General features: G+C 38.6%; 1 protein-coding gene across 20 annotated transcripts in view; it reads right to left on the bottom strand.

The window, feature by feature from the left end:
- The window catches only part of GPHN (gephyrin), a 275204-nt gene extending 255109 nt beyond the window's left edge, over nucleotides 1–20095 (bottom strand). For all 20 annotated transcript variants that reach the window (XM_053945523.1, XM_053945528.1, XM_053945527.1 and 17 more), the window contains exon 1: nucleotides 20011–20095. In XM_053945523.1, the coding sequence (XP_053801498.1) occupies nucleotides 20011–20074 (64 nt within the window). In that variant the 5' untranslated portion in view covers nucleotides 20075–20095. The remainder of the gene's footprint in view (nucleotides 1–20010) is intronic.
- Nucleotides 20096–27634: the final 7539 nt, after the last annotated feature.

Genomic DNA, 27634 nt, shown 5'->3' with positions numbered 1-27634 from the left:
TTAAAATGCAGTGAATTACCATGGAATTATTTATCTAGGAAGATGACAAACTAAGGGGAGGAGAACTGATTTCAAATGTTTTTTTGTTTCTTTTTCTTTTTTTTTTCATATGGCATGTCAACAAGGTTGTGGGAAAGACTGCTGGGGAGAGCAACTCAACATTTTTTTTCTGCTTGCTACAATCTTAAAGTATACCCAAATAATTTTTGTTATGAGAAGACACTGAAGAAGACTGCATCAGAGAAGCCATGAAAAAAAACCTTCTTAAGTAAAGGAGGCAGTTAGTTATTTTGATTTTCTTAAAAAAAAAAATATTATTTAACTTAAACAACTGAAAGGAAATCTGCTTGTCCAGCAGCTTTATTCCTTCAGGTGTATTAATAAAGCATCCAGGCTGGGTGACTCCAGAATTTTTGTTAAGATATTTTTACTTAAATGGACAAAAACCAGCGTTCCTGCTATTCAAATACTTGATAAGCATGATGTTTTCTCATAATTTCAGTCTCTGAATATTTGGCAGCATGAAATAAAAGTATTTTTGCATATAAGCAAAATTCAGGGCCTCAAGTCCTATACAAAGTAATCCAACACCACAGGATTTCACTAGAAGCAGAGACAAAAAATGCAGTTAATTTTTCTGGTGGAAACTTTAATAGAAGGTTGAAGCTCCACCAAGACCATGAGCTAGGAGGCTCATGTGCAAGGTTACACAGAGGTGACACCTGAGGCAGCAAACACGGTCTCTGGGAAAAGACCATGGTTAAAGGGGCTGTGTAACAGCACTGCAAGGCACACAAGGGTCTACAAATGGCTTGGGACCATCAATGCAGAACTTCTGCTGCAGATACATACCAGATTACAGAGACTAGCACAGAGGCAAGGAACTTGGCTTTAATTCCCTGTTATCATATGGGGATTCAAAACCGTGCATTTATTTCCCAGAAGAGCACTTTTAGGAAACTAAAATGCTGGATAGTAGCAAGCTTCTTGTCTGCTAAAGCTAGGTAACTACCCAGCTAAAAATGAAAATGCTAGGGCATCTGGACAATTAACAAGGATCATACCGTAGCCTAATAACCAGGGTGCTCAACTGGGAGAGAAGACCTAGATTCTAGTCTGTGCTCCATGAACTATTTCTGTTTTGTTACTTGCCCTTTAACAGGAGAAGAAAACTCAATGATCGTTCAAAATGCAAATATCTGAACCCTGTTCTCTTCCCTCCCACTGCATGGTCCAAACTAGTGAAGTTTAAGATACTGAAGCATCACCACATCTATGTCTCTTCTTGGATCTAGCCCACAAAGTGTTACAGATACCTGGTTTTGACTGACTATTTATCTCTCTCTTCAGAAATACAAGATCTCATAGAATTTGGGCATCCTTCCAGCCATTAAGCTTTTTTCAATTTCACAAGTGTGTAACTAGGAATATAGCTCCTAATAGCACTGCTCCACAGAGAGATAAAGGCAATGCATTCTATTTTACAGAAAATTCAAAGCTGCTTCTACTTTTAATACAGCATTCCCTGGAGCAACCAAAATATCCCCAAATTACTGGATCAACACAATATTCTCTGGTTAGGGAACACACAAACTCTAGTAAATCCACCTCACAAGTCTAAAACAATGACTTAACACCCTCCTCTGCCCCTGACATCCATTATCACACTATATGTTAACGCTAACCACCTTCTTGTGTCAACTGCAGCTTTTCTTCCTATCTTTTTTTTTTTTTTTTGCAACTTGCATCTTTTGGACCATGTAATATTTTTTTGTTTGTCTTTCTTAATTCAAAAATCTTCAGCCCATCCTTAAGAAACACAAGAAAGGCAATGTTGACATAAGGTTGATCAATATGATACATAGTGAAATGTTTACTCATTTTTTTATAAACCGTTACAAACTTTCAAGTACCACATTAAGTTAAAATTACTGGAGCTTCTTCAACTTCCCATCTCAAACTCTTATCCCCGGAGCAAGAACAGATGCAGCCAGAAGTAAACACTGAGATGAAAGAGGAAGGCAAAATGTATCATTCCATGTATGTAATTTCCAGTAGACTAGTATTGCCTCAGTAAATTAAGAGGTTTGCAAACCTTAATTACCAAAGCAATACATAATTATTACTTTTAGAGTACTCTTTTTAAATATCATGTCTTCCCCTTAGTTTAATGACTGCACTTTAGGCCTCATCCAGAAAGGTAAAGCTTTGGTAATATTAATATGACAGACACTGAGGGAAAATCCAAACCCTATTGACTCTCGTAGAGCAAAGTATACAACAAAAATATACATTACGTAATTCTAATGTACAGATTATACTTCTCTGAATTAGCTAATTTGAACAGACTAGTGAGTTCGTATGGGCATTCATTTAAAACAGAGTAGACAAACTGAGCAGAATTTTAGCTATTCAGCTAACAGATGCTATACAAAAGTATTCTGTTAATAAAACGAGAATCTAAAAAGAACAAGTCCAAAAACAAAGCTCTGTCCATGTAATGCTTTCAACAAATCTGATCCTGGTTACCTGATGTGGAAATGCTTAGTAAGAAACCATATTCAAGCACAGAAAAATCCTAAAAAAACACTCACTTTCTTTCAAAACAGAAAAACTGAAATAAAAATATCATGTGTGTTCTAAGAGCATCTCTCAACTGCTAAATTTTGTTTTTATAAATGATATATAGGCCCTTGATACAGAGACTGTTATATACATATTTAATAAATGAGATCTCATTTAATACTCCAATTGACTGTGTCATCTAGGGATGTCTTAACTCTTATATTACATTACACTAGTTCTCTTGAAATTCTTACATAACCAATGAGTGGTTTTTATCTAATAAGATGTATTTTAGAAGTCAGGCTAGAGTAGCCAAAGTTGATTATAAGTGAGTCCAAGCTAATACAAGAACCCACATTTATTTCAGGACTTTGCATATCTGTTGAGTGGTAGCTCTTGTCCTCAGAAACGTAAAAACTCTTTTTCTTAGCAGGTAGCCTACATAGCATATAGGTTTCAAGACTACCTCTTTACCTGAGCACTTGCAAAGTACTTATGTAAATAAAATAAATCTGCATAACATATAAATAAAAAGTAATGTATTTTGGCAGAAAGAACTGCATGCACAGTGAATAATGTTATCAGTCACAACCTAGTATCTGAAATTGCATCTAATATAGAATAAATCACAGAACTTTATCAAGCTGTGAAGTAGTGCGAGCTTTAAATATCTTTAAACCACATCCTTACTCAAATAGTCTCATTTGAGCACCCAGTGAAAGGCTTTTCTTCAATTACATCCACATACAAAATTTTTTCAAAAACACAGCACCAGTTTGTATCTTAAGATGTATCATCAGTGCACAGTAATTGACATTAGATAGTTGTGTAACAGCCATGGGGAACATTGCAAACATATTATATTGACTTAAATGGAACTTACAGTTAGAATGTATATTTTTTATTTTCCTTATGAAGGAAACTCCTTGAAAGTATGGAAGCTGAATTTCCATTTATGAAGCCATGGAAGGGACAAGAAAAGGAGATGAATCACCAAAGTTTTTCAGCAACTACAGAAAGCTAACACATGAGAGAAGTAAAAATGCTGCTCACCAATTGTAGAAAAGCCATTAGCCAACAATGTAAACAGACAAAAAATGTTCATAGAAGTCTTTCTTCATCCTACAGGATGTGTACCAGATGGCAAAGTCATACAGTGGAGCATTGGTTCCTTCACTGATCTATAAATTGCCTCTATTCCTGAACAAAGGGGGCAGATAGATTTGCAGAACAAACTATAAAATTTCTTCCTGGTGCTTTTTGTCTGGTAGAAGGCTCCATACAAAAGAAAATTAGACTTTTGTACCTGTCTGGCTAACAGGTAGGAAAAAATGCAGCAGAACACAGAGAGCAGCCTAACAAAAACTTTCTACTAGGAGATTAGTGACTTGGTAAATGGATAGCTGTGGATATTGTCTGGCTTGATCTCAGTAAGGCACACACCTTTCCCTCACTTATTAAACTGCCTTTATCTCAACTGATGAGCTTCCACAGTTTTGCTTTTCTAATTCTGTCCCTCATCATGCCTGGAGGCAGTGAGTAAGCCTCTGGGTGGAGAGCTCAGCTGCTGCACAGGGTCAACCCACCATAATATCCTTTAGTGATTTCTTTCAATTACTTCCTTTGTACTGCATTAAAGCAGTACATTCTCCAGATATATTATCCTGGACAACAGACTATTAGAAAGATCACTGGCTGCAAAATGAAAGAAACACAGAGAAAAAAAAGGCTTGAAATAAACAACCGTGGTCAAAAGTGGTAATATTTACAAGCAATTATAGACAGAAAACACATTCTTCTTATAGCTATTCTAATACAGGAAAGATGGACTATAGGAAAAGACTTTCACAGAGTTGCCTATGAAGTCGTTCAGGAAAGTGAGGCAAAGTGGAAGAAATGCCTTGTCATCTGTCAGATTTAAGAAAAAAAAAAAATAAGAAAGAAATGAGAAAAACAAAGGTAATTACGACTGTTGACCAGATAATGAAATCCTGAGATTCCGGGACATGTCAATTCAAAGCAGGTACAAATAACAAAGTTCCAAGAAAAGAAGCACTTCACATTTAGTCAAAATTCTGTAAGAAAACCCTCAATCTAGTTGCATTCAAGAGGTTGACTTTTTCATCTAACACCAGAAATAATGTGAATGACATATATGATGTATTTGATCAACAAACTGTATCAAGACACATGCATCCAAAGAAAAAAAAATAAACAAGAAAACAAAACTGCTGAGAAAGATTTCAGTATAACTTGTCATGTTACAGGCAACAAAAGATTTTACAGTCAGTCCCAAAGGAAGTATGCCTTTGTCAATCCACAAAAGAGTAAAACATGCACAAGAAGAGAAATAAAAGTCTTTTCAATGCAAAAAATAGCTGAAAAGCACTTAAAAGCCATTTCCAATATTTAGCCAGCACAATCTACACCAAATACAAAGATGAAAAGTCAGATGTGGAAGAAAATGACAGCAAAGGAATCTGTTGGCCTCACATCTTTATCTTCCATTGTTTTTAAAGAAGAGCTAAGGTTTTTAATGCTTTATTTTCTTGCAGTCATTAAGAAAGTAGTAGATCTTGCATCTTGCTCCATGGTGAGGAGATTAAGGGGGGAAAGGAATGGCTGAAACTCTTGGGAGTACTTTCCCACTCCTCACCTTTTTTCTAAACTTTTTTTTTAATATCAGTTGTAATAGGAGCTATAATTAAATTATGAAACCCCAACAAATATCCAGTAATTCTATACAGGTTAACAAAGAAAAGTAATTAAAAGAAACAAAATTTAGTTGTCTCCGGAAGGAAGCCAAACATTTTGGATCCACAAAAAAGAGAAATATCCTACAGACACAAAAACAGAATATGCTTCTATGAGCATGATTAAGTGAATGACTAGTAATTGAGTTTTGGAGCACTATATGCAGCCTCAGGTCACTGACTCCGAAACTGAAATCAGCAGTCAATGCTGGGTGATGCACAAGACTACAAAGTGCAATCGTATCCATGCAATCTTTCCAAAGAATGTAACTTCTGATTTTGATAAAAGTGCACTACAGTAAACATACAAGTTTTGAAGGCCTGGCAACAGTATACTCCCCAAATACACGGGCCACTAATGCCTTGGCAAAAGATCAGTTTTTCTCATGCATTATTAGCAAAAGAAAAAAATTCCCACTTTCTTTACACTGGCAGCAACTTGTTCCCTTCTCTACTGTGTGGGCACAAGCATTTACTCATAGTAAACTGAAAGAAATTCTCTGAAAGCTGGCTTAGCAAAATACTATCATCTGGATCAGTTCACATTTTGTTCACCGTATATACAGGAATAATTTTGCTGGTATAAATGAAAGCTCATGGACAGATGAGACCTCTAGGTGGGATTAATTTCACTATTAATACAATGGAGTAAAAAACTAATTCATAAAGAATTGCTAAAAGTTTCAATACTTGTCAGCTTTGAGTAAGGGAATTTTAAGGAAAGGCTATTGGGATTATAAACATCTAGTATATTTAGTTTATTACTCTATTCCTCTCATAAAACAATTTGCTAATTCTGCTCTTGTTAAGCTTTTCTATTGAACAGGATGCTTGCACATACCTACAGATGCATAATCCTTAAGCACACAAATCTGTTCCCTGTTGAGCTTGTCTGCTGTCCATTAACAGCCTTTACACCTCATTTGTATAACCTTGGTCTCTATATTATTTGCTAGAAGATTTCCTTTATAATACTGTTTTGATTTTACATAATGTGGTTATCAATTCCTTCTATAGTTTCTTTTTCTCACACTCCCAGTAAAATTCCATTTTTATTATTAATCCTTAACTTTTTATTCTAGCCAAACTGTACTTTTATGTTATGATTGCTTTTACAGTGACTACAGCATTTCAGTATTTTCCGCTATTTCAAAAATCACACTTCCACTATAGATATACCTTAATACTGAAGACATTACTTATATTTGTAATTTACAAAATTCAGTTTAGCTAGCTACCTTCATCTCAAAACACTGTGTTTCGATACCAAAACCATGGTTGGTACATAATTAGTAACCATGGAGACCAAGAAAACACACAGTATTAGACAAATGCATGGACCAGCAGACTTCTGAGTTGCAGTTAAAGACTTAAATAAGTGCACATGGTCCACTGATTACAATTATACAGCTAAACTATCTATCCTCATCTTCACCCCCAGCTCTCCCCTATTTTAAGGAAATATCAAGAATCTCAAAGCCTGACTTACCCAAATAGCTGATGCCTTTGACTGGCTGTTCCAGTTACCTCCATCAATCACATGGATAACAGCCCACTCAAGAAAAAGGTAATGACTCTGTTCACATCAGCAAGAAGGTATGCAGGGCAGAAACAAAATTACATTATGATCTTGCATGCAGATGTTTTAAGTAACTGGTATACAGATAGATGTCCAACAGAAGAAAAATAAGTCAGTAGCAAATCATCTGCCATTTAGTACCTATCAGGCAAGCAGCCTCAAAGTTAATATAATGCTAGCTTGAGCTAGAGACAGGCTTAGAAAAACCATACTGAGTGCAAGTAAGATGACAGATTGAATAGTGCCAAAGAAATCCCTCAAGCAAAAGGGAAATCAGAACTGGCAAAAGTGTGTCACTTTTATTTTTTAAAAAATTACTGATATAAACTTTAATAAATGTTTATGTGGGTATGTATATTAATTATATGTATACAGTCTTCAAATTAGTTGTGTCAGGCATACTATAGTCAAGACAATAAGTTAGAAAAACTAATGTTAGACATTTTGACTATTAAAAAGTCAATATATTCATGAAGTGGCCTCCCAAGCCTGTAAATGTGTAACATAGTGTTCACCTTTTCCCAAATTTAACACTGCAGAAATCTAATGTTCAGCTTTTCTAGTTACTTACCATGCAAGTTCTCAGATGTTCAGTTCTTTGCTAAGCATAAATGCCTAACACAGCCTTCATATTCACCTACTACTACATTAATCAAATATCTTTACATACAAAATGGAAAAATATATCTTGACTTACCCTCCCCACAAAGAAATTTCCTGAAATAGGCAAATCCTTCCTTTCCTTCACTATGTTCATTTTACTGCTTATTATTGAGCAGAGGCAGTGTCTTTGCTTGTCTATGAGCACAAGTTAGTAAATACCACCAAGAAGACACCTGGCCTGACAAAGCAATAGTCACGCAAGGAGGCAACGCAGCCCAGTAAAGGAGTGTCAAGACTGACTTGGCAATTGATGCAAGTGAACTACACAAAATTAGCAAATGATTGCATCTGTTTGAGCTGTGTTGAAAAAACAGAAGTCTTATCTCCCATTTTTTCTATCCTACCTATACAATCCAGCTCCTCCCTCAAACTGGCACTCCTGAGGTCCCTTGCCAAGTGGATTCAGTTTGTTCCAGCAGCAGAAAACTGATTTCTCAAAAGAAGAGCAGTTTTTCCACTAGGTTAGCCAGCCAAGTTTGTTTTGCACAGAGGAAAAAAGTGGTAGGATAGAAGAGATGTAAGACAGAACAGAAATGAAAAAAATTGACAATAGAGGTAAAAAATTGCCAGCCTTGTTCAACATTCACCTACAGGAGCAGAAGTCTGCATAGCTCAGTGCTGAACCAGATCACACAACTGATTCAGCTCAAGAGGATCCTTTTCTTTTTTTTTTGGCAGGGTAATTTTCAGCTGTTTCAGTTCCCTGTCTGCACAGCCACACAACAGGTTATGCCAGCACAGCATGGCATGGCAGCGAACAAGAAGACTGATGATAGATAGAATCATACCCAAGATTAAACCTGGACAGAGTCCTGTTGGGTTCTAAAGCAGTGGCCACTTATAGCAGACCGCATGGTACACCAGAAGAAAATTCTCTCAGTAACTCACCTTGAGATGTAGTGAATGCAGGAAAATAAAATCCCTGAAAAGGTGCTGCATGTATTTTCCTAACAGACAAGTCAGATACAAGGTACAAGGAGGGCCTTTTCAAACTAAGGATTAATTTAAACATGATTTTCTGTCATTTCCTCAGCTATAGCTTTTATTAAAAAATTTAATTCTATGGCTATATTGGACATTTGAAATACTTCTACATACTACTGAACTTTACTTTGGGCTATCTTAAGAGTCATTTCAAGGCTACTTAACAAGACATCTCACTTTCTCTAGAGTATCCAAATATTCAAACGTTACGCCCTCACCCACATCACATTCACAAAATGTACAAGAGCAGTTCAAGAGCCAGTATATCTTCCTGGTCACCTTCCATCTCTAGGAAGGTCTCCTTATTGCTACCTACTGGAAGACCCCTTTGGCATGCACAAGAATTTTAAGAGACACAAATAACCCTGTGGGGGTAAAAAACAACAGTGTGCCTGTACTAGTTTTTTGTGCTTGGCCCAAAAATGTGGCTTTTAACTGTCTCCCAAGAGTCCCCAGTCACCACACTTTGGTTCACACTGCAGAGAAGAATCAAAGTATGAATGTGGAATTCACTTTGGACAAAACTAAATGAGATGCACTCCCCAAGTGCACCTAATGCATTCCAACAATTACTGAGGTCACTCCATGGGTTTTGAGCTAGTGTGAGGCAAAACACACTCAGCAGTCTGCAGGTTAAGGCCCCAGTACTAAGATCTGTTTCTCTAAAGCAGCAGCACTGGATATCAAAGGCTTTACTTACATTGAATGAAATCACAAAGGTTAAATTAACCTACTGAATTGCAGTCAAAAGAATTACATAGGTACAGCACAAAATATTTTTTTTGTGTACTTATCATTGAAAAATTGAGAAAGTACCTAATTATCCAAATATGGGGAATTTCTACATCTGAGGGGTTTTTTTTTCTGCAATGGCTGCTAGTTGGAATGTCAGCATCTAGGGGGTATTAAGTTTAAATTTTTACTTAGAAGTAACTGGAATATATATTTTACTATCGCCTCAAATGGCTCCAGGCTGATGTTTTCCCAACATCTACAACACTGAACAAGCTCCTGAGTGTGCCCTAATCATTAGCTGCTTTCTAGATGCTAATAAGATCTCAACCATTCATTTTAAAGTAGTTTTCATCAGCATACTTTTCATATGCACAGCTGAATTTACTTTCTGAAGGCTGACGCAAAGGTAGAACATTTTTAGCAGGTGTTTGTTTGGTGCAGAAAAAGGTTCCTAGGAATAATCTGAATGCGAAGACCCGCTAAAATTATTCTGGGGTATACTAAAAGCTGCTACTATTCTGGTAAGAAATCTGAAAATGATTACTATTCCACATCTAAAATCTCCCTTATGATTTGATGAGTCCTCACAGCAACTTACACATAACAATAATGGAATACAAGACATGCTATCAAGGAATTAAAAGATTTTTCTAATATTAAAGATAATCCATGATGTCCCAGTTTAATGCTATACAGAAATTTGCCTCAGATGGCTTTTCCAGAAAGATGTTCTGTTCATCAAAGAACTTGCAGAAAGTCTACTTGAACCCTTTTCTGACATAACAATGGTGAAATGACAACTAGTATTTTCTCTAATTCTCTTTGATCAACTGCCAAGCCAAAGAGAAAAGTCATGTACTGAAACCATTGTGCATAAACTAGAGCTATACCCTTTGGAATAAAAAAATAGGAACAGGCAGGTGAGCTTCCTTGAAGCTTAACAATCACAGGAAATTCTTCATCAGTTGCTTTTAACATGAACTTTAGAGTTTCCATTTTGATTTTTGATGCTTAGGAAAAAAGCCTGAGTCTCACTCAGAGTCCTGCATGCTGGAGACACTGGTAACAGCTTTAATTCTTACCACGCTGGAATTTAACTTCAAGATCAGACCTTAAGGCTTGACAGCTTACCTTCCTACTGTGGAACAGAGCACATTCCTAAAAAATAGGTATCAGAATAACATTATGTTCTGAAACATCAGGTTCTCGAACAAATATACCCAACTTGAACCACATACATCTTACTAACATGACCATTCCCAAATTTTTAAAGCCCCGTGCCTTGCCTTCTTTCCAAAGAATTATATCATACAGCACTACCCTGTAGTCACATTTACTTGAAAAAGTTATGAGATTTCTCTCAAAACTCTCCTCAGTCTCCTAGTTTATTCTACATATCTTTTACTTGTTTCTTATTTTCTTTATTTTGTTAACTTAATGCCATAATATATGTCCACATGACCAGAAGGGTATGGAATCTCTTGTAATAGAAGGTTAGGAGGGAAAGAAATTCTCCCTGCAGACTTTTCAGTCTGCTTGATTACAGCACTCATTTAAAAAGCCTACCATTAAAAAAGCCACCTGTACATAAAAAAGTACATTTTACAAAAAGTAGAAGTACTTAGATGTAGATTCAGCTAAAGCTAGTAGCTATGGAGTTATATTGCAGTGATTTACTACATCTATGAAGGGAAAGGAACATCATTAGAGCAACTATCTAAGAAGGAATTCTTTCAGGACATCATAAAAACAGAAAAAAAAAACTGGAGACTACAAAAACATTCTTCAAAAACTCCATTTTACATATGATTAGTTTTACAAATAGGATACATTCACTCTTCTTTTTTTTTTTTTTTTTTTTTTGAAGTATTAAATCAGTGTACCAGCAATGATGAAGTTTTAATCAGCAGGAGCTACACACATAGAAACACCTGTTGCAATTTTATCTCAGCATCCCTGGAGCTTTGTGTGTATTATCTACAGAAGCACTTTGTCCCTGCACTCTCTTTTAAAGGTGTTTCACAACTTTTTTCTTTACTATGCTTAATTTACAGCTTATTTCTTCAAGGAAGTTGATTTTAAGAAGCCTTGATTTGCTGCAGGCTTATTTAATGTCTCGCCTTGAGTATTCACACAACTAACATGAGAAATCAGGCTAGAAAAAGAGGAAAGGAGAAGTATGTTTTCCCTTTAATCTTATGGGGTTTTGGTTTTCTTTTTTTTTTTTTTTTCCCCTGGAAACAAGCATTTTTCTCACCAGATATGTACTTACTTTAGGTATCTTGCTGCTTTCTCACAGTTTTTTCCAAGGTGAAGTTTCTGACAGGGAATCCATAGGAAGGCCTTGGTTTCTCACCATCTACACTGCTATGCCACTACTCTACATCATATGAAAGAATCATGTCAGTAGGAAACTACATAATATCTGTTTGAATACCTGGAAATCATCTTCTTCCAGAAATTTACTGCCACTCACACTTTCCCAGAACAGGATTTGCAAGTACCTAGGAGAAGGATACATACCTGCCCAACAACATCGTCTCTTTGGCAGTCTGATTTGTCTTCCTAATTCCATGAGAACTATTTTAAGAAGGGGTAAGAAACAGCAGCATAGAAGTGTGTTGGTTTGCAGAATTCCTAACTAGTACCATATTCAATATTTCTTCAAGAATTATTGGATTAAGACTTTACAGACTTCACCTCAGGTCTTGCTTGCTATCAATTCCTTCTTAAGTGGTCCATCTCACAGCACCAAAAGCAGCTTGATAAGAATAAAGGCAATTTCCTTTCTTTAAGGACAAGCATAATTTGTAGAGGTTCTAGAAGCTTTTCCATTCTGAGTCAGATCTGCAAGACACTTTACTGCAATTCATTTTAATTCCCAAAGAATGTGTATTATTTTTCATCCATACAACTTCCCACAAAATGATTCTGAATAAACAACTTAGTTCCTAGATTTCAGTATGAATTTAAATCCCCTCCAGCATACATCGAAAAAAAAAAAAAAAAGAAAAGCACCAATAATCCCACCTTCCCACCTCCCAAAAAATCCAAACTATAACACCTGAGGAAAAAAACCAAAAAACACAAACCCAAACAAAACCACACCATACAATTTAACATAATTTGATTTCTACTTCCCACATTTAGATCTCAAAAGTCACATACCATAGCCAGCAAAACCAACAAAATACATGCACGAAATAATTTTTTAAAGGAAAAATATTCCACATAAATTCCCTGCAATATACAGGACAATCAAAAAAACTAACAATTTCATAACCACACAGTAAGCACTAAAAGCACACAAAAATTTTATAGTTCAAAGCCCAAGTGTATTCTGCTTCTTCACTTTACTACATAATAAGTGATATAATTGAATTAGAAAAGGAAAAATTGCAAATATGTATTTCTATAGTTGTCATTGTAAGTACATAAGCAATTCCTGATATATTTAATTTATAGGTTTACTTAGACAATCTGTATGCTGAATACATAATGAAATATCATAATACATCTGGAATTATTAAAATTACTGTTCTAGGTACCATATATAAAGCTAAATTCATATATAAAGCTAAATTAATGTTGAGTCGGTTCTTGAAGGTCATATCAATATATCAATTTTGATATATAGTATATATAGTATATATCAAAAAACATTTTATTGCTCAAAAATAGGTTTTGTTATACATAGCTATTCCCTAACCATTGAAGTCAGACAGTGGAAGTCTTGTTGTTTATCTCAAAGTATAAGGAACAGACAATGCATTTGATTCCTTACATCATTCACCCACATTGTAACAGCAGGGTAGAGACCTGTTTTGCAGGATTTTGCAAAATGTACACAGAAGATTATTCTTAAGGGTTTATGCTAATTTTTTTCCACTTGACAAGTTAGGCATAAAATAGGCCTCAGTAAATTAGTTTGAAAGCAAAACAAGTAAACAAAACATCACATACAAGTCTCTTACTTGCAAAATGAAATTTTCTAAGATAATTGCCTAATTAAGTCTATTTTTCCCAAGCACTTTTTATGCAATTACTGTTCTTTTTAAATTTTAACTAATTTTTTCAATTGTTTTGTGATAAAATAAAATAAAACAGACAAAAGGCTATGCTTTTTTTTATTAATTAAAAACATACCACAGGAAAAAGGCTGCTACCTGCTCTTTTCCCTTATGGTTATCACCCTCCTGTTCTCCAAGGACACCTTTTTCAGACACTCTGTTAAACTTTCAAGAAGAATTCTGTCATACACAAGACTACAAATATAAGACCATTCCAGTATAAGAAGTGGAGAGTTGCATAGTGCATCTACGTATCTGAGCAGAATGTAAATTATCTTTTTTTCCTTAATCCACACTTTGAGACATTATAAATATTTAACAAGAACTAAAATTTGTTTTCATTTTTAGTTATCATGTCCTCTTGCATAACAATCTCACAAATCGCAGACAACAGAATCTATACTTGCTTACCTACAAAAAAATCCAGATAGCTATGGTTAAATCAACATTAAAGGTGGAATTCTGTGTCTGTGTATCAGAATTTTGTATGCTAGACTTTCCAAAACACAGCTTGATGATCACATATTCAGTTACTGTCCAATTAACAAAGCCAGCAGACTAACGAAAGGTTATCTCAGAGTTAAGCTGGTCCTCATGAAATTCACAATCACTAATTTTTAAGGTAAATAACATGGAAAGTTTTCTTGCAGTACTGGAAAAGGAGACAAATATAAACGTAGAAAAGCAAATGAAAACATGCTGTAATGGGTATGCTCTGTAAAATGCTCTGGGTATGCTGTTAAATATGAACCACATACATGGAGCGTGGGTGAAGATGGAAGTCTTTCAACTGTATTTGGATAAGTAAACTCCAAATCAAGAAACACTGAGTACACAAGACTTCTTACCCCAGATCATACACATAAATTTCCAAATTAATGGCCATTTCTTACACAAGTAGGTATTATTTCCCAACTATACAGGTATTATTTAATCTCTTTAGATGCATTTAGTTTTGATGTTTCTACTTCTTCCCATTCAAAACAAACAGTACTACAGCAAGCAAGTTAAAATTTAAGTACAAGAGTCTGCTGTACCAGAGAGATTTCAGCCACCTATTTTTGTGCCACACTGTACACTATAAAATGGGGGGGGGGGGGGAGCAAGGACTTTCTTCCTCTAAGTTTAAAAGGTAAAGCACAGTTAGACTACAAAAAGGAATTGAGGCAATTTTACTGATCACATTCACCTGATTAAGCTCATCATCCTAGCCATATAAAAAGACAAAAAGAAAGATGTATAGCTACAAATGGCAAACAAGGAGGAGATCTCCTAGTTTCTATGGATAAACTCAACATCGTGACAGTCCTACAGTTGAGAAAGATGAAAACCAATGTTACTCTGAATCCAGACTGTTTCAATGGAAGCACAGCATTTCTTTAACTAAGGCTCCCAGGAGAAGCTACTGCCTTTAATCTATGTTCTGAAGATAAATGCCCAATAAGGTGTAATTCTGGACAGAACTCAGTTCACAAACAAAAAACTAAGCAACTTCAGTTTAGAAAATTAGAGTAATTTGACAATAACTCCTAGGAAACCTAGTGGCAGTCCTCCCCCTCCCACACACACCTCTATAAGAAAGTTTCCCACTAATTCCAAAGCATGAACAGAACCACCATTGCTAAGAGATCTTGCAACTTGCATGTTATTAATGAACAGTTAGAGGAAAGTCATGAGAAGGTACCTCACAAAATAGGAAAGAGGCATATAACTTTTTAGTCATAAACAGACAGCCTATACATTTCTAAAACAGTCTGACCAATATATAGTGACACACTAAGAATTTTGTTTGCCACATTTCTCAAAGATAATTTTTACAAAACATTCATATCACTGAACTTCAGATCTGCCCAGGCAACCTCTATGGTTGCAGCTCTCATGTAGATAAGGGCCTCACCATCTCAGAAGAAAGCTTGCTTCAAAGTGATACATTCAGTCACAATGTCCACGCTGAGAGTCATTTCAACCAACCCAGGAGTCTCAGACACAAAGACACTGCTGTAATCTTTTACACTACAGGGTTACTTGGACATCAAGGTCTGAGTTACACATTCAGAAACATCTGTCTGCTTTATTGTGCAGGCTTATGGCAACAGCTATCATTGAAAATGTTTTCATCTTTACACAGAGGAAGAAAGGAAGAACAATGTATCTGAAGAAAAATTTGCCTAAACCCCTCACTCCCTTTATGAAAATGAAAGGCTGTACCACATTGAAAGCAATACTGAACACAGTAAAACTACCCTGAAAAAAAGTTAGTCTGAGAGTTTTTTTCCTAAACAATGAAGAAGCAATACAAAATGAAGAGCAAAGACAGAAAATGGTGTTTGTATCTGGTGAGGACTTTCTCACAGACCTGCCTCGAAAGCGGACAAACTGAATGAAGAGGTATTAGCCAACCCAAAATCTTTAGTACCCAACAAATTTTTATCACTAATATTGTGAAAAAAACAAGCATGCAAAAACCCTCAAGTTTTGGCCAGCTACATTAAATGCTTACTGGAGAGAAAACAAGGAAAGAAGCAAATAAGAAGATAATGGGGATAGAGAGGGAAAAAACACAAAATAGGAGCCAGAGAGAACCAGAGTATGTTTTTTTCCATAGGGCTAGTGGAGATGGCAACATCATTCAGAACTCTCTGGGCAGTTCCTGTCAAGGGTCTGCTGTAGTCACTGACAAAACAAGAAAGGTCACAGATTATATAACTGTTACCAATGCCACCACCAGTGAAGGATGACCTAATATTGATTCAACTCTGGCCAGAGCACACAGTTTCTCCTCTTTTCTAGCCAACTTCAACTTTACAAAATTCTGTACTTAGTACACCAGGTCCAGCAACCTGACACCACTGGTAACTGATTAACAACTGTTCTGTTAAAGATACCCCAAACATGAAAGGCTTGCAAGGGGCAACCAGAGTAATTCTGTACTTGTATTTTATTAAGGAAGCACTGATACACAACAGTACATACAGAGCACGCATAGAATCCAACCTTTACTGTAAATGTGGAGATCGCTCCTCTTTTTCATTTATCTATCCCACATTTCTTCTTTCTCTATGACTGTTTCCTTTTTGAAAGAAGATAGCCAGAACACTGAAATGGCAAAGCTCTGGACATTGCTAGTCCAACTCTGTTATTCCATCACAAAAATCTCCCAATCTGACAGTTAGCATCACAGCCCTTTTAAAATGCATTTAACCATAAAAGTAACCTCACAACATAACACTGAAGCTCTATTAGTAGCTCATGTGTCTCCACTACATGTCAAAGGTAGCAGAGGGTAAAACTAGGTTTGGAACCTAAGCGAGCAGTATCTTTAATCTGAACACTTCATTAAACACTGGTGCTGAATATGACACTTTCACGGTTCCACTCTTCACAAATTAGAAAACTTATTGAAATGATAACACATGAAGATTAGAATTCAATTTTCTATCCACAAACCAGTGAGTTTCCCATGTGCATAAGACATAACCCTGTAGTTTGTAAGTTTCACAATTTTGTAATCAGTCAGTTGCATATTTCCTCCTGTTTCAGTAAAGCTTAACTCTACAACTTTCTATACAGAGACTCAAAAATAAGCATGAGTGTCTTCTTCATGTCCACAGATGCTGTATACACAAAAGTATTTTTCCTGACTTCAGGAAGACAGTTCTTCCATGTTGAGAAAATGGCCTAATTATGGACTTTGTTCTTATAATTGACTCTTAACTAAAAGACCTCAACAGTTTGGGAATAAGAGAAGTTAACAAGTAGTTTTTATAAAAAAAGCCCAAGGTGCTACATTCTGCATAAATTTGCATTAGAATGCATTTAAGTTACTTTAGTAAACAATAACCAACATTTCTATTTCTCTAATCCACTGCACCTGTCCAAATTTGCCACAAGTGAAAAGATACACATTTGCTTCTAGATGGAAACTAGCAATACATACGCAAACACCGAGGTCGACCAAGCAAAACTAAATATGATAACTTACTCAAAACAAAACAATGTAACGAAACTAAGCTTGATGACAAACATTACTCACTCTCAATATACTCTGGAGCCATGTGCATCAGTCTCTATAACAGATAAGAATAACAATGTGCCCAAATAAATTTATATGTCCTCATTTAAAAACAAGCATACAACTTTATTCCAAATTAATTCAACAGAGTCACTCCTTTCTAAGTAAATTTAAATTCCATCTGAATATGACCATAAGGTGCAGTACTGATTATTTTCTAAACTGAGTATACCAGGTCTAACAGGAGCATAAATCTGTACGCCTGTGCTGATAAGACCACAAGTATATACTGCTAAGAAAACAAACATATGCATATGATCTTAATTAGAAAAGCTAAAGGAGTCTTGTTATGTTAATTACCTTATTTCTGACCACTAAGCTATTCTAAATGCTAAAAAAAAAACAGTTCACATACCTAACCTTTTCATTTCTAAACTTATTCCTCCATACAGCAGCAATTATTAGTTCATTTCTATAAGAAAAATTCAGAAGAGTACATTTTTTAATTTGCTGTCTTTTCATAGCTGAAACAGCAGAAACAGCTAGGGGGTCCAAATCCCCCAAAGTACAAATATTTTCTTCCCAGGTTAAAGGAGATGCTGGAGCAGAAAATAATTAAGGCTGGCCAAATATATGCTACAACTTTTGTATAACATTTTATTTCAGGTTTACAAACACATACAAAAAAGGGACTAGGAAAATTGTAAGAAACCAAGGTGTCCCCTTTCAAAATGGGAAAATAATTATTTGCAAAAATTGTTAACCTGGAATTCAAAACAATTACACTAAGGTGAAAAAACCTTACACTGTTCTGTTTGGTTATGCCTCTTGGCTTTCCTCAAAAAAAAAAAAAACTTAAAAGGTTTTAGGCCAGAAGCTCTTCTCAATGAAATTACAAATTATGATACAACGTTAAGAGAGTCTAACAATTATCAAATAGGATTTACAGTACAAAATAAGTGTATTCTGAAAGACTATCTGAACCTATCGAGAGACTAAATCATTATTTAAATTATCATAACACCATATGTGCCTGGTACTGCATTCTGGGAACACTTGCATGTGAAAATTATTACAACTCTCTGATCAAAAGAAAATAATAACCCAAGTTACACACCACGAAGTTGTACAAAATATGCAAAGAAAAATATGCATTCTGTTGGCACTACCTTCCCACTTTAACTTTTACAATAATAGGTAGTGGCACACATGTCCTATCCTTCAGGAACAAAGGGAACAAACCCCCCCATGTGACTTTTGCATCTGGTCCAACACGCTCTACCCATATTAAGGATGTGAGTGCCTGGAATTTAAAAGCACGCTAAGGATTTACACTTGTATCTACCGTGCTTTTCTAGCGGTTTATCGTCACAATCACCTTGCGGCCAAGCGCTTCCCAGGAAGGGAAGGAGGGGAAAGGCTCCAACCTTCTCGACACCCCTTGCTCCCGGCAGCGGGATCAGCACCCGGCAGAGGAACAGCGGCGGGGGCTCCCGCGGGCTCGGGCCGCTTCCGAACGTGCCGCTCGGGTTAAACACCGCTAGCGGTAATAAATAACTTCAGGGTTAACTCCAGGCCTCCTCTCCCATCAATGTCCCCTCTTACACTCCAAGCATCCTCCTACTCCTAAGCGAGCTCACAACGCTGCTTTCCATGAACAGTCATGTCTTCCCAGGCTCCCGGTGAAACCTACTGATCTTGACGTCTAAAAATTTCGCCGGTATCTCTCTCCCGTTCCTCGCACAGAAGCGGCGCTGACGCCCGTGTACACCGGAACCCCTCGGGGCTCCGTTCCTGGGCGCGCCGCGCGTCCCCCGCTGCGCCGAGCTCCGCGGGGCACCGGGACACCCGCCGAGACCCCGGCAAAGGAACCCCCAGCCTGTCACACCCGTACCGGCTTCGGGAGCCCTTCTGTGCAACCACCGCAGGTCATGTGCCACGGGTTTATTAAAGGATCATCCGTGCGCTATGAGCAGCAGCATCATAAATGCCCTCCTCCCCCTCCCAACAGAGAGCACATAGGCACAAGCATCCCCACCCACCCCCTCCCAATTCCCAAAGTAAAGGCCAGGGAGGGGGAGGGGGAAGGGAAGTAGCCATCCCAAAGGAGCTGCCGTGCGGAGCGTGCCGAGCTCCGGCATTCCCGCGGCCGGGAGCTGAGGCCGCCTCCCGCCCGGGGAAGGCAGGCCCGGCACCTGCCGGCCCGCAGCCTGCGCCGGCCGCGGGCTCCCTTCTCCGGCGCCTTCGCACTCTCGGCTCCGCCGCGCTCGGAGGAAGCCCGGCCGCGTCCCGGCCCCCATCCCCGCCGGCATTCGCCCACCCGCGCGCTCCGTCCCCTTCGCGCGGGTGATCCCCGGGTCAGTCCCCGCGGCTGCGGCGCCCGCCCGCCTGCGGCAGCGCTGCCCAGCGCCGGCCGGCCCCGCTCACGCCGTCCGCCGGCGGCCGGAGCGCCGCCCCCACGCCCCGACCCCGGCTCCGGGCTTCGGGTACCGCACGCACGGCGGAGGGGCGCTCCCTGCGCAGCGCCGGCGGCGCCGCACGGGAGAGACAGACGGCCGGCGGGGCACCCCGCGGGGCGGCCTGAGGCGCGCACCGACCCGCGGCCGCCCCCCGCGCGTCCCCAGCGCCGTGCCCGGCGCGGCCCGGTACCTGTGAGGACGCCGACGCGGATCTGGTGGTCGTGGTTCGTCAGGATCATCCCCTCCGACGCCATGTTCGCGGCGCAGCACCGCACTGCCGGGGGGGGGGCGGCGCGGGAGCGGCGCGGGCGCAGAGGGGGCGGGGCCGGGGGTAGCGGGGCGGGGCCGCGGGGCGGGGCCAGGGCGGGGGCGGGGCCAGGACTACGACGGCGCGGGGGGGGGTGCGAGACTAGCGCGGTGCGCGCGGCGCAGGCAGCACCAATCCAGCGCCGAGAATCCGAGCCGAGCCTCGGGATCCCTGGTTACAGGAGGCTGGCGATTTAATTCCTGAGACTTCGGGAAAGGACAGACGGCAAGGATGGTAATGATCCCTGCTCTTGGTTAGCATGAAATCACAGAACCACCGATTCAATTAGTTTGGAAAAGACCTCTGTGATCGTCGAGTTCCACTATGACCAACCTTGCCGAGTAGAGCATGGCGCTGATAGCACATCCAGTCTTCTCCTAAACACCTCCGGGCCGGTGGCTGCACCACCTCCCCGGGCGGCCCACTGCCATGTCTGATCTCCGCTGCTGTGAAAAATCCCTTCCTGACATCCAGCCTGAGCCTCCCCCGGTGCAGCTTCAGACTGTGTCCTCTTGTCCTGTCACTGGATGCCTGCGAGAAGAGGCCGAGCCCCACCTGGCTGCAGCTTCCTTTCAGGTGGCTGTGGAGAGTGAGGAGGTCACCCCTGAGCCTCCTGTTCTCCAGGCCAGAAATACAGATATACACATTTTTTTCCACCAATTTCCTGGGGCTCAGCAGGGTGTTTTTTCTACCTTTCCAGGCCTCTTCTCTCACCTGTGAGCCCTTCCCCTTTACTCTGAGACTGAAGCTGTTGTTACACAGATAAAGCAAGTTACTTTGATAAAGCAACTTACTGTATTATTTTTGTTTTACTTATGTTGCATTGGATACTCTCAGGAAGCAAATATTTAAAACTCATTTTGAATGAATATGTGGGCAAACGTCTTCCACATTTATTAGCACCATCATCAACTACAAATGATAACCCATTTTCAAAATTCAAGTCCCCTGACTTCAACAGATCTTTCTCTTTTTGGGCATTCCTCTTTCATTTTCAATGGTATCTTACTCATAGCAGACTCCGTATTAGTCTCCTTTTGACTGCCTACTAACAAGCAATTATTGAAAGCATTTGTAATTTGCACATAAATGAACCACTTCAGTTTTCTCCTTAGCATATCACTTTCTTAGATGAACAACTACCACCAAAAAAAAAAAAAAGAAAAAAAAAAAAAAAAAGGGCTGAAGAGATATCCTCTGTCTATGGGAAAGTGGCACTAGTAGCACTTTGATGGGGTGGTGCAGCAGCACACGATATCAGTATTTCTGTATTGGCACAGCAGTTGCAGTGTGTGCAGCCATAGAGACTGAGAATCCAGGCTCCAGGGATCTCTGGTTATGCAATGGTATAATACAACATATGTGGGTGGGTGTAAGCCTGAACCCAAAACAGCATGGTTACTGAAGATATACTGCATCGCTGGTGCTCATACTGCTGTTCCCTCACGGGTTCAGACACTATTTGTTAAATATTCTGCTGTAGACAAGGCAAAAAGATTTTTCTTTTTTTTTTTTTTTTTCAAACGTATCTGAAATTATCTAAAGTGCGAGCAAATAGCTTGACATTTTGTAGTTCCTGCAGAGGATTCTCACACCCTAAAAACAGTATTGTTTATTTAGAGCATCTCAGTCTCCCTGTGTAGCCTGTTGATTTGTTGCTCTTGTGGATGGTAAGAAGGAGGAGCAAAATTCAGATTTCACTGGCAGCATTAGGTTTTTATTTCTGGACTTATAAGTGCCTACTAGAGGGATTTGTATGAGGTTTTTTTGCATAGAAATGTAGTAGATTATTGTATTAAAACAACAAAATAAGTTTACAAAATTTTAAAAGACTGAGTAAAGAAGAAGCTGAAATTGATAATACGGGTTTTGTTACTGTGATGTGAAAAGCCTTGTAAACTAGGTGGTAGATCCATAATAGTTCAAGAGGAGATTGTGAATGGGATGATGCCCTGCAGTCAAATTTGTGACAGAGTAAGAAAACAAGTGTGTGTGATGCAGAAACCTTTTACTGCAGGGACATATTCTAGGTAATGCGTTACATTCACATTGACTATCCAGAGAAAAACAAGTTTTCCTTATCAAAGTCACAAAGCTGATAGTCACATTTTGCCCTGGTCATGTCAGAGTTGAGGTATCACTCCATTCAGTAACCTCTCAGCAAATGTTTTACATTGTTTTGTCTGCCAGCTGGTAATTATCAATATCTCTCCATTAACTAAAGCACTGCCTTTTCATCAAGCTGGCTCTGCCAGCCATGCTTGTTCCATGTGTCTACTGGGAAACAGAGTGGCTTTCTCAGTTTATCATGAGCACTACTGAATTACATCTTTTACTCATCTGGGGAAAACAGTTTGAGCAGACAGGAGGCTCCTGTACTAACTTCTATAGTAACCTGTAGAAATCTTAATTTAAAAAAAAAAAGGAGCCTTCAGTATGATTACAAGAAGATAGCAGTTTGTTCTTTTCATTACAGTGTGGGAAAGGATGATTTAAACTCTCATTGGAAGTTATCAGACACTTCATATTTAGAATAAGTATTCAGTATAATTTCTATAGTTTTGTTGTCATGTGGGTCTGTTTCTTTTTTCAGTGACTCCTTAACTATAATTTCTTTATTCTGTTTTGTTTACAACTTGTTGGATGTTTGGATCAGCAGTGAGACATGGCTCTTCAACTGTGTGCCATTGGTACAGATCCTTCTGAAGACATTAAATAGCAGGTTTAATAAATCATTAATCAAATTTAAAGCATTTTAATTTGTGCCACTGGTGCAAATCCAAGTAAGGTCAAGAGACTAGCTGGCTCAGTGGTTAAGTAATAGGAAACAAAGTTGTGCCTCCAGCTTATTCATATGAGTCTATAAAGAGTCATGAAACTAAGGCTAAGACCTTAAAATAAAATGATTTTCCAATTCAGCAATTGTTTTAAAGTCGGTCTATTACAGGTTATTACTTTCTGATATGTTTAAATACTCTGTGTTGATCTATAAATTTTGAAAAAGAATAGTATAAACATTTTACGTGTAGCCACTGATATAGCACAATATTCATCACTCTAAAAGAAGGTGCAAGAGGTGATTTCTCCAAACAATCCCTTTCCTTGGGCAAGCATCTAAGGAAAATACAGAACATGCACCATATTTTAGCTATGTTAGGTTAGAAAACCATCCAAATGTCTTAGTGGCCTATACCATAGTCCATCCTTGCCACTCGAACATTGCCAGAGGCCTCCTGAGAATCCTTTCTGGGTTTACACCTCCAGTCATGTGTAGGAACCCAAATTCAGTGATTGCTCTAACTATTAGAGGGAAGGAAAATGAGTTTTGCTTACAGTAAAACTTAATTACTCCTTGCATTGAACCGATATTTGCAAGGTGAAACTTGTCTATTAAGCAAATAACCTATGTCTGTGAGATACAAGATAAGAGAAGCTGTTAACTCTTCCACTTGGTAACAAACTACATCACAATTTAGTTGATTCCTGTTTGCAATATGGGCATTTGCAGCAATGACAGGCATGTGGAAAACTCCAAAGGAAAAGTGGCCTTGAGAGACATCCATGCATACTCTCTCCCTTCCTGCCTCCTCCCACTCAGCTGCCTACTGTGGTGCAACTTTTGAAATGGCACCATATGCTCTAGGATACAACCTCACATATATTCTTAGAAACAGCAACATCTGGAAGAGTGATATTTACTGAGCTTATATGGTATGACTTTGATGGCTGTAGTAGTGACAGCCATTTGAGCTGCCTCCAATATAAACCCGTTGCAGCCTTTTTTCTCTTACTCTCCTTCCTGGTCAGACCAAAAAACCTCTTCCTTTCCAATCACCCTTCCCGTGATAAAGGTTATAGCAAAACCCTGTATTCTCATTATTTAATGCACAAAGTAGGTCTATCCGGCTTGTCTTTTCCTTATCTGAGATTTCAGATGTTACTGTTTTGCTGCTCAGTTGAATAAATATTTGTTTCCACGAGTCTTTGGAAAAGAATGTTCTGTAGATTTTTGTCCAGGACATGTTGGACCACTGTGGTTTTTTGCATTATGCAGACACACAAATTTTCGTCCAGACTTTCCCAGGCAATTCCTAGGCAGGGAATTTCCAGATTGAAGTGTATTCTCAGCATGGTAACAAGGTTTAAATCCATCTCTAAGGAGCAGTGGAGGTCCTGCAGATCCTGTGATAAGGATTATCTTTTGATTCATCATCTTTTTCTTTTTGTCCACCATCCATTGAGCTGGTCCTACTACTTTCTTGGTCCCACCTTGGAAATGATGCACCAGATATTTTGTTGTAGTTATTCTAATCTGACAAAGTAGGCTTTTCTTGAATAGCAGTACACTAAAAAAGGGTTTCCTTTCTTTTAGAATAATTTAGAAATGGGGCCAGCCAAAGGCAATCTTGATGCTCCCAGGTGCCAATTCTCCTGGGTCACTGCAGCCCTTTCTGCAGTGTACAACTCATCCGAGAGCAGAACCAAAGCGTTTGAGGTAGGTTTGCAGCATGTGTGACATCTGACTACAAATGCAGTGCAGTTGATTCACTACTAGTATGGGTGCCTGACAAAAATAAATGAATCTTAGCGTGACTCCACGAGTGGTGTTGACACATTCAATTGTCTGTGCTTCGTTTGCTGCAAAACAGTAGCTATTTTAGAAAAGCATTTGATGAGTTTAGCATACACAAAGAGTAGACAGATTTAAAAGACATCTTACTGGAACATTCTATTTTTGAGATTTCACTTTGACAAAACTGCCTCATTAAGGACTTGGATATGAAAAGCAGGAAAATGCTTTTGGATCTCATGTAAACTAAATTCAGAATTCTGATGAGCTGAATCAGTTCTTTCCATACATTATTTTCCTTTATCTCTATTTCTCCTTGTTTCTGTGTAAGAGATGACATAAAACCTTAAGGTATCTAGATCTTGATTAATGAGCAAGAGGACTCCAAACTGTATGAAATAAGGGAGAACGAGGAAAGAGAAAGTATTTTGAACCCAAATTAAATTATAATATTTTGGAATGAACTAACCACAAATGATCATCACATGTTGTACATGTTGAATATTGGGTTTCAGCTCTGAACAATGTGACAGGGGCTTTCAGAGGGTTTGTCCACCTTCAGACATATGCAACCATATAAACAAATACAATTCAGGCAAAAAGCAAATGGCCATGCCCTCTCTAGTCTTGTAAATCCTGATTTAGGTTATTTATGTCATATTTATGGTATAATGTGGTTGGCTTGTCGTCAAATTGCATACAGTGGGACACATGAGACTCCTTGTACCCACAACTGCCTTTGTCCTTTGATAAATGAGTCTTGGAAAGAACACCCATTTTTGATGTGTTAACCCCATGATTGGTGTGCATCATTCTCACTAGGTCACTCTACAACTTTGTGGGTTTGTTTTCTAGAAGAGTTCTTGGCCCAGCTGTGGCTCAAGCCTTTACCTTCTTTGAAGCCTGTACCAAAGTCCTGTTGATTTGTTTAAGTTGCCACCTGTGTGACTACAAATTTTCCAAGTAACACAGTACATTTGCAAGCCATTTCATGTACTCATATTCAATGCAAAAAGATTTTAATATGCATCCTCTGTGTATTATTAGGGTTTCATATGTTTTTGGTTTAGACAGGGCTAAAAATAGTTGGATACACTTTGTAGTAGATCACTTAGTCTTGCTCTAGAACTCTTTCTTCCTCAGCTTCATCTCAGATGCTTCTTAAACTTCCAATATAGTCAGACTTTGGTATCAAAAGACTACTTTTTCAGAGTTAATCAAAGTTCAAGCAGGAAAACACATAGAGAAAATAAGCTTTCTGGTAAGAAAACCTTTCTTTTTTGTCTTTGCATTTCCATGAGAGTCTTTACTCCTGTATGTACTTATCTTCCATCTGTCCTTCTGCACAGCTTGTTTGAAATGCTGGAGTAATAGCCATTGCTTGAGTATCCAGGTATATCACTATCAGTGTATTTATCCTGATTTGCCACTATTACTCTGGTTGTACAGAGGGGAGGGTAACAGAGCTGCTGGCTGCATCACAACCAGCTGATGGATGCTGTGGTATTATCATTTCCTGATGAAGGATCTGTCACAGTCGCCTTGGCTCCTGCTGCAGCAGCATATGGACACACACTTGGGTTTCATATCAGTAGAAAGACAAGCCATTCAGCTGGGACCTGAGAGTTCAAAGTGTTTCAGCTGTCCAGTCAAAGAGTGGCTGAAATCTGGATTTAAATCTAAAGCTCCAAGTATGCCAGGGAGCAAGCTGTCAGCTGCTCCGGATGTGTAACACTTCCAGGTCCTTCTTGTTTACAGAGTTTGTACTTTGAGTAAGTAATTATTCTTAAGCCAGAAGGTGAATACCCAAGCACGACTGACTATTCAAGGTATTTAAGAATTTGCCTGGGAAAAGAGAGACCTGGGTTCTAATCACAATTTTAGTCAACATTTAATTTAACCATTAAACATTTAACTGGAACAGAGACTAGAAGTAAAGTGTATCTGTTTTAAGATCCTAGCTTCTAAGAGAACCATGATAATGAACTAAACAAATTTTTTTCTCTCTCCCCCAGTTAACTGAAATCCTTCTTGTCCCTTTTGAAAATGTTAGCATCTCAGGTTCTAGTGTTGCTGTATCTAAGAAATGGGATTTATAGCTGCAGGTGCATCGCTGCTTCATCCTATTCCACTCTTCCTGCCCCCCCACACCCTCTCTCCGCACCTGATCCTCACTCCTCTCTGGCACTGCACGCATCAGACTCCTCTATCAGCCAAGGCATTTCACTCCTATGGCAAAAATCTGTGCAGGATTTAATATGGTCTGGCAGAAAACTCACTCACAGATGGGTCTGAGGAGTGCCAGAGATAGCACAGCAATCAGTGTGAATGGGAGGAAGGGACCAGTGGAACTTGGAAAGGGGAAACGATCCTCCTCTTTGGTTTGTTTTATTGGTTTGCAATGCTTCATGGAATGATATCCCAAAACAGACCAGTTGTGGGAAAAAGGTGGTATTTCTGACTACAGTCAAAGTTTGCATGGTAAACTCTTGTTTCTTTTAGCCAGTTTTATTAGAAACATTGGTATTTTACCACTTCATACTAAATTTGTCTCATATTTAATTGCAATATTTAAAATTTTTGTCTATTTCTCTGTGGCTGTAACTGCTTATTAAATTTGAAACAGAAGCATCACTTGGAATTATATTTTAAAACATGTAACTTAATCATCTAGAAACAGGAGTTTCAAGATGTTAGGTAATGATGTGCATATTTACCTTTATGGTATAATTCTGATGTGTAAATTTTTGCTTGTATATTTTGAAATGTTTGGAAATTTCTGAGATTTATTATCTGTCTTAGTCAAAACTACATGTGTCCAGAAATATTCCATCCCAATTCAGTAGCTGTTTAGGCAAGCTGACTCTTAAAACCCCTTAGAGAAGGCAATACATTGGTATTAGGGGGACCTTTCTGAATGTTTGTCATAGTGTCAAA

Source organism: Vidua chalybeata, chromosome 6 (genome assembly GCF_026979565.1).
Source record: "Vidua chalybeata isolate OUT-0048 chromosome 6, bVidCha1 merged haplotype, whole genome shotgun sequence".
Taxonomy (NCBI): domain Eukaryota; kingdom Metazoa; phylum Chordata; class Aves; order Passeriformes; family Viduidae; genus Vidua; species Vidua chalybeata.
The sequence above is the reverse complement of the archived record's forward strand: the minus strand, read 5'-3'. Positions and strand labels throughout refer to the sequence as shown.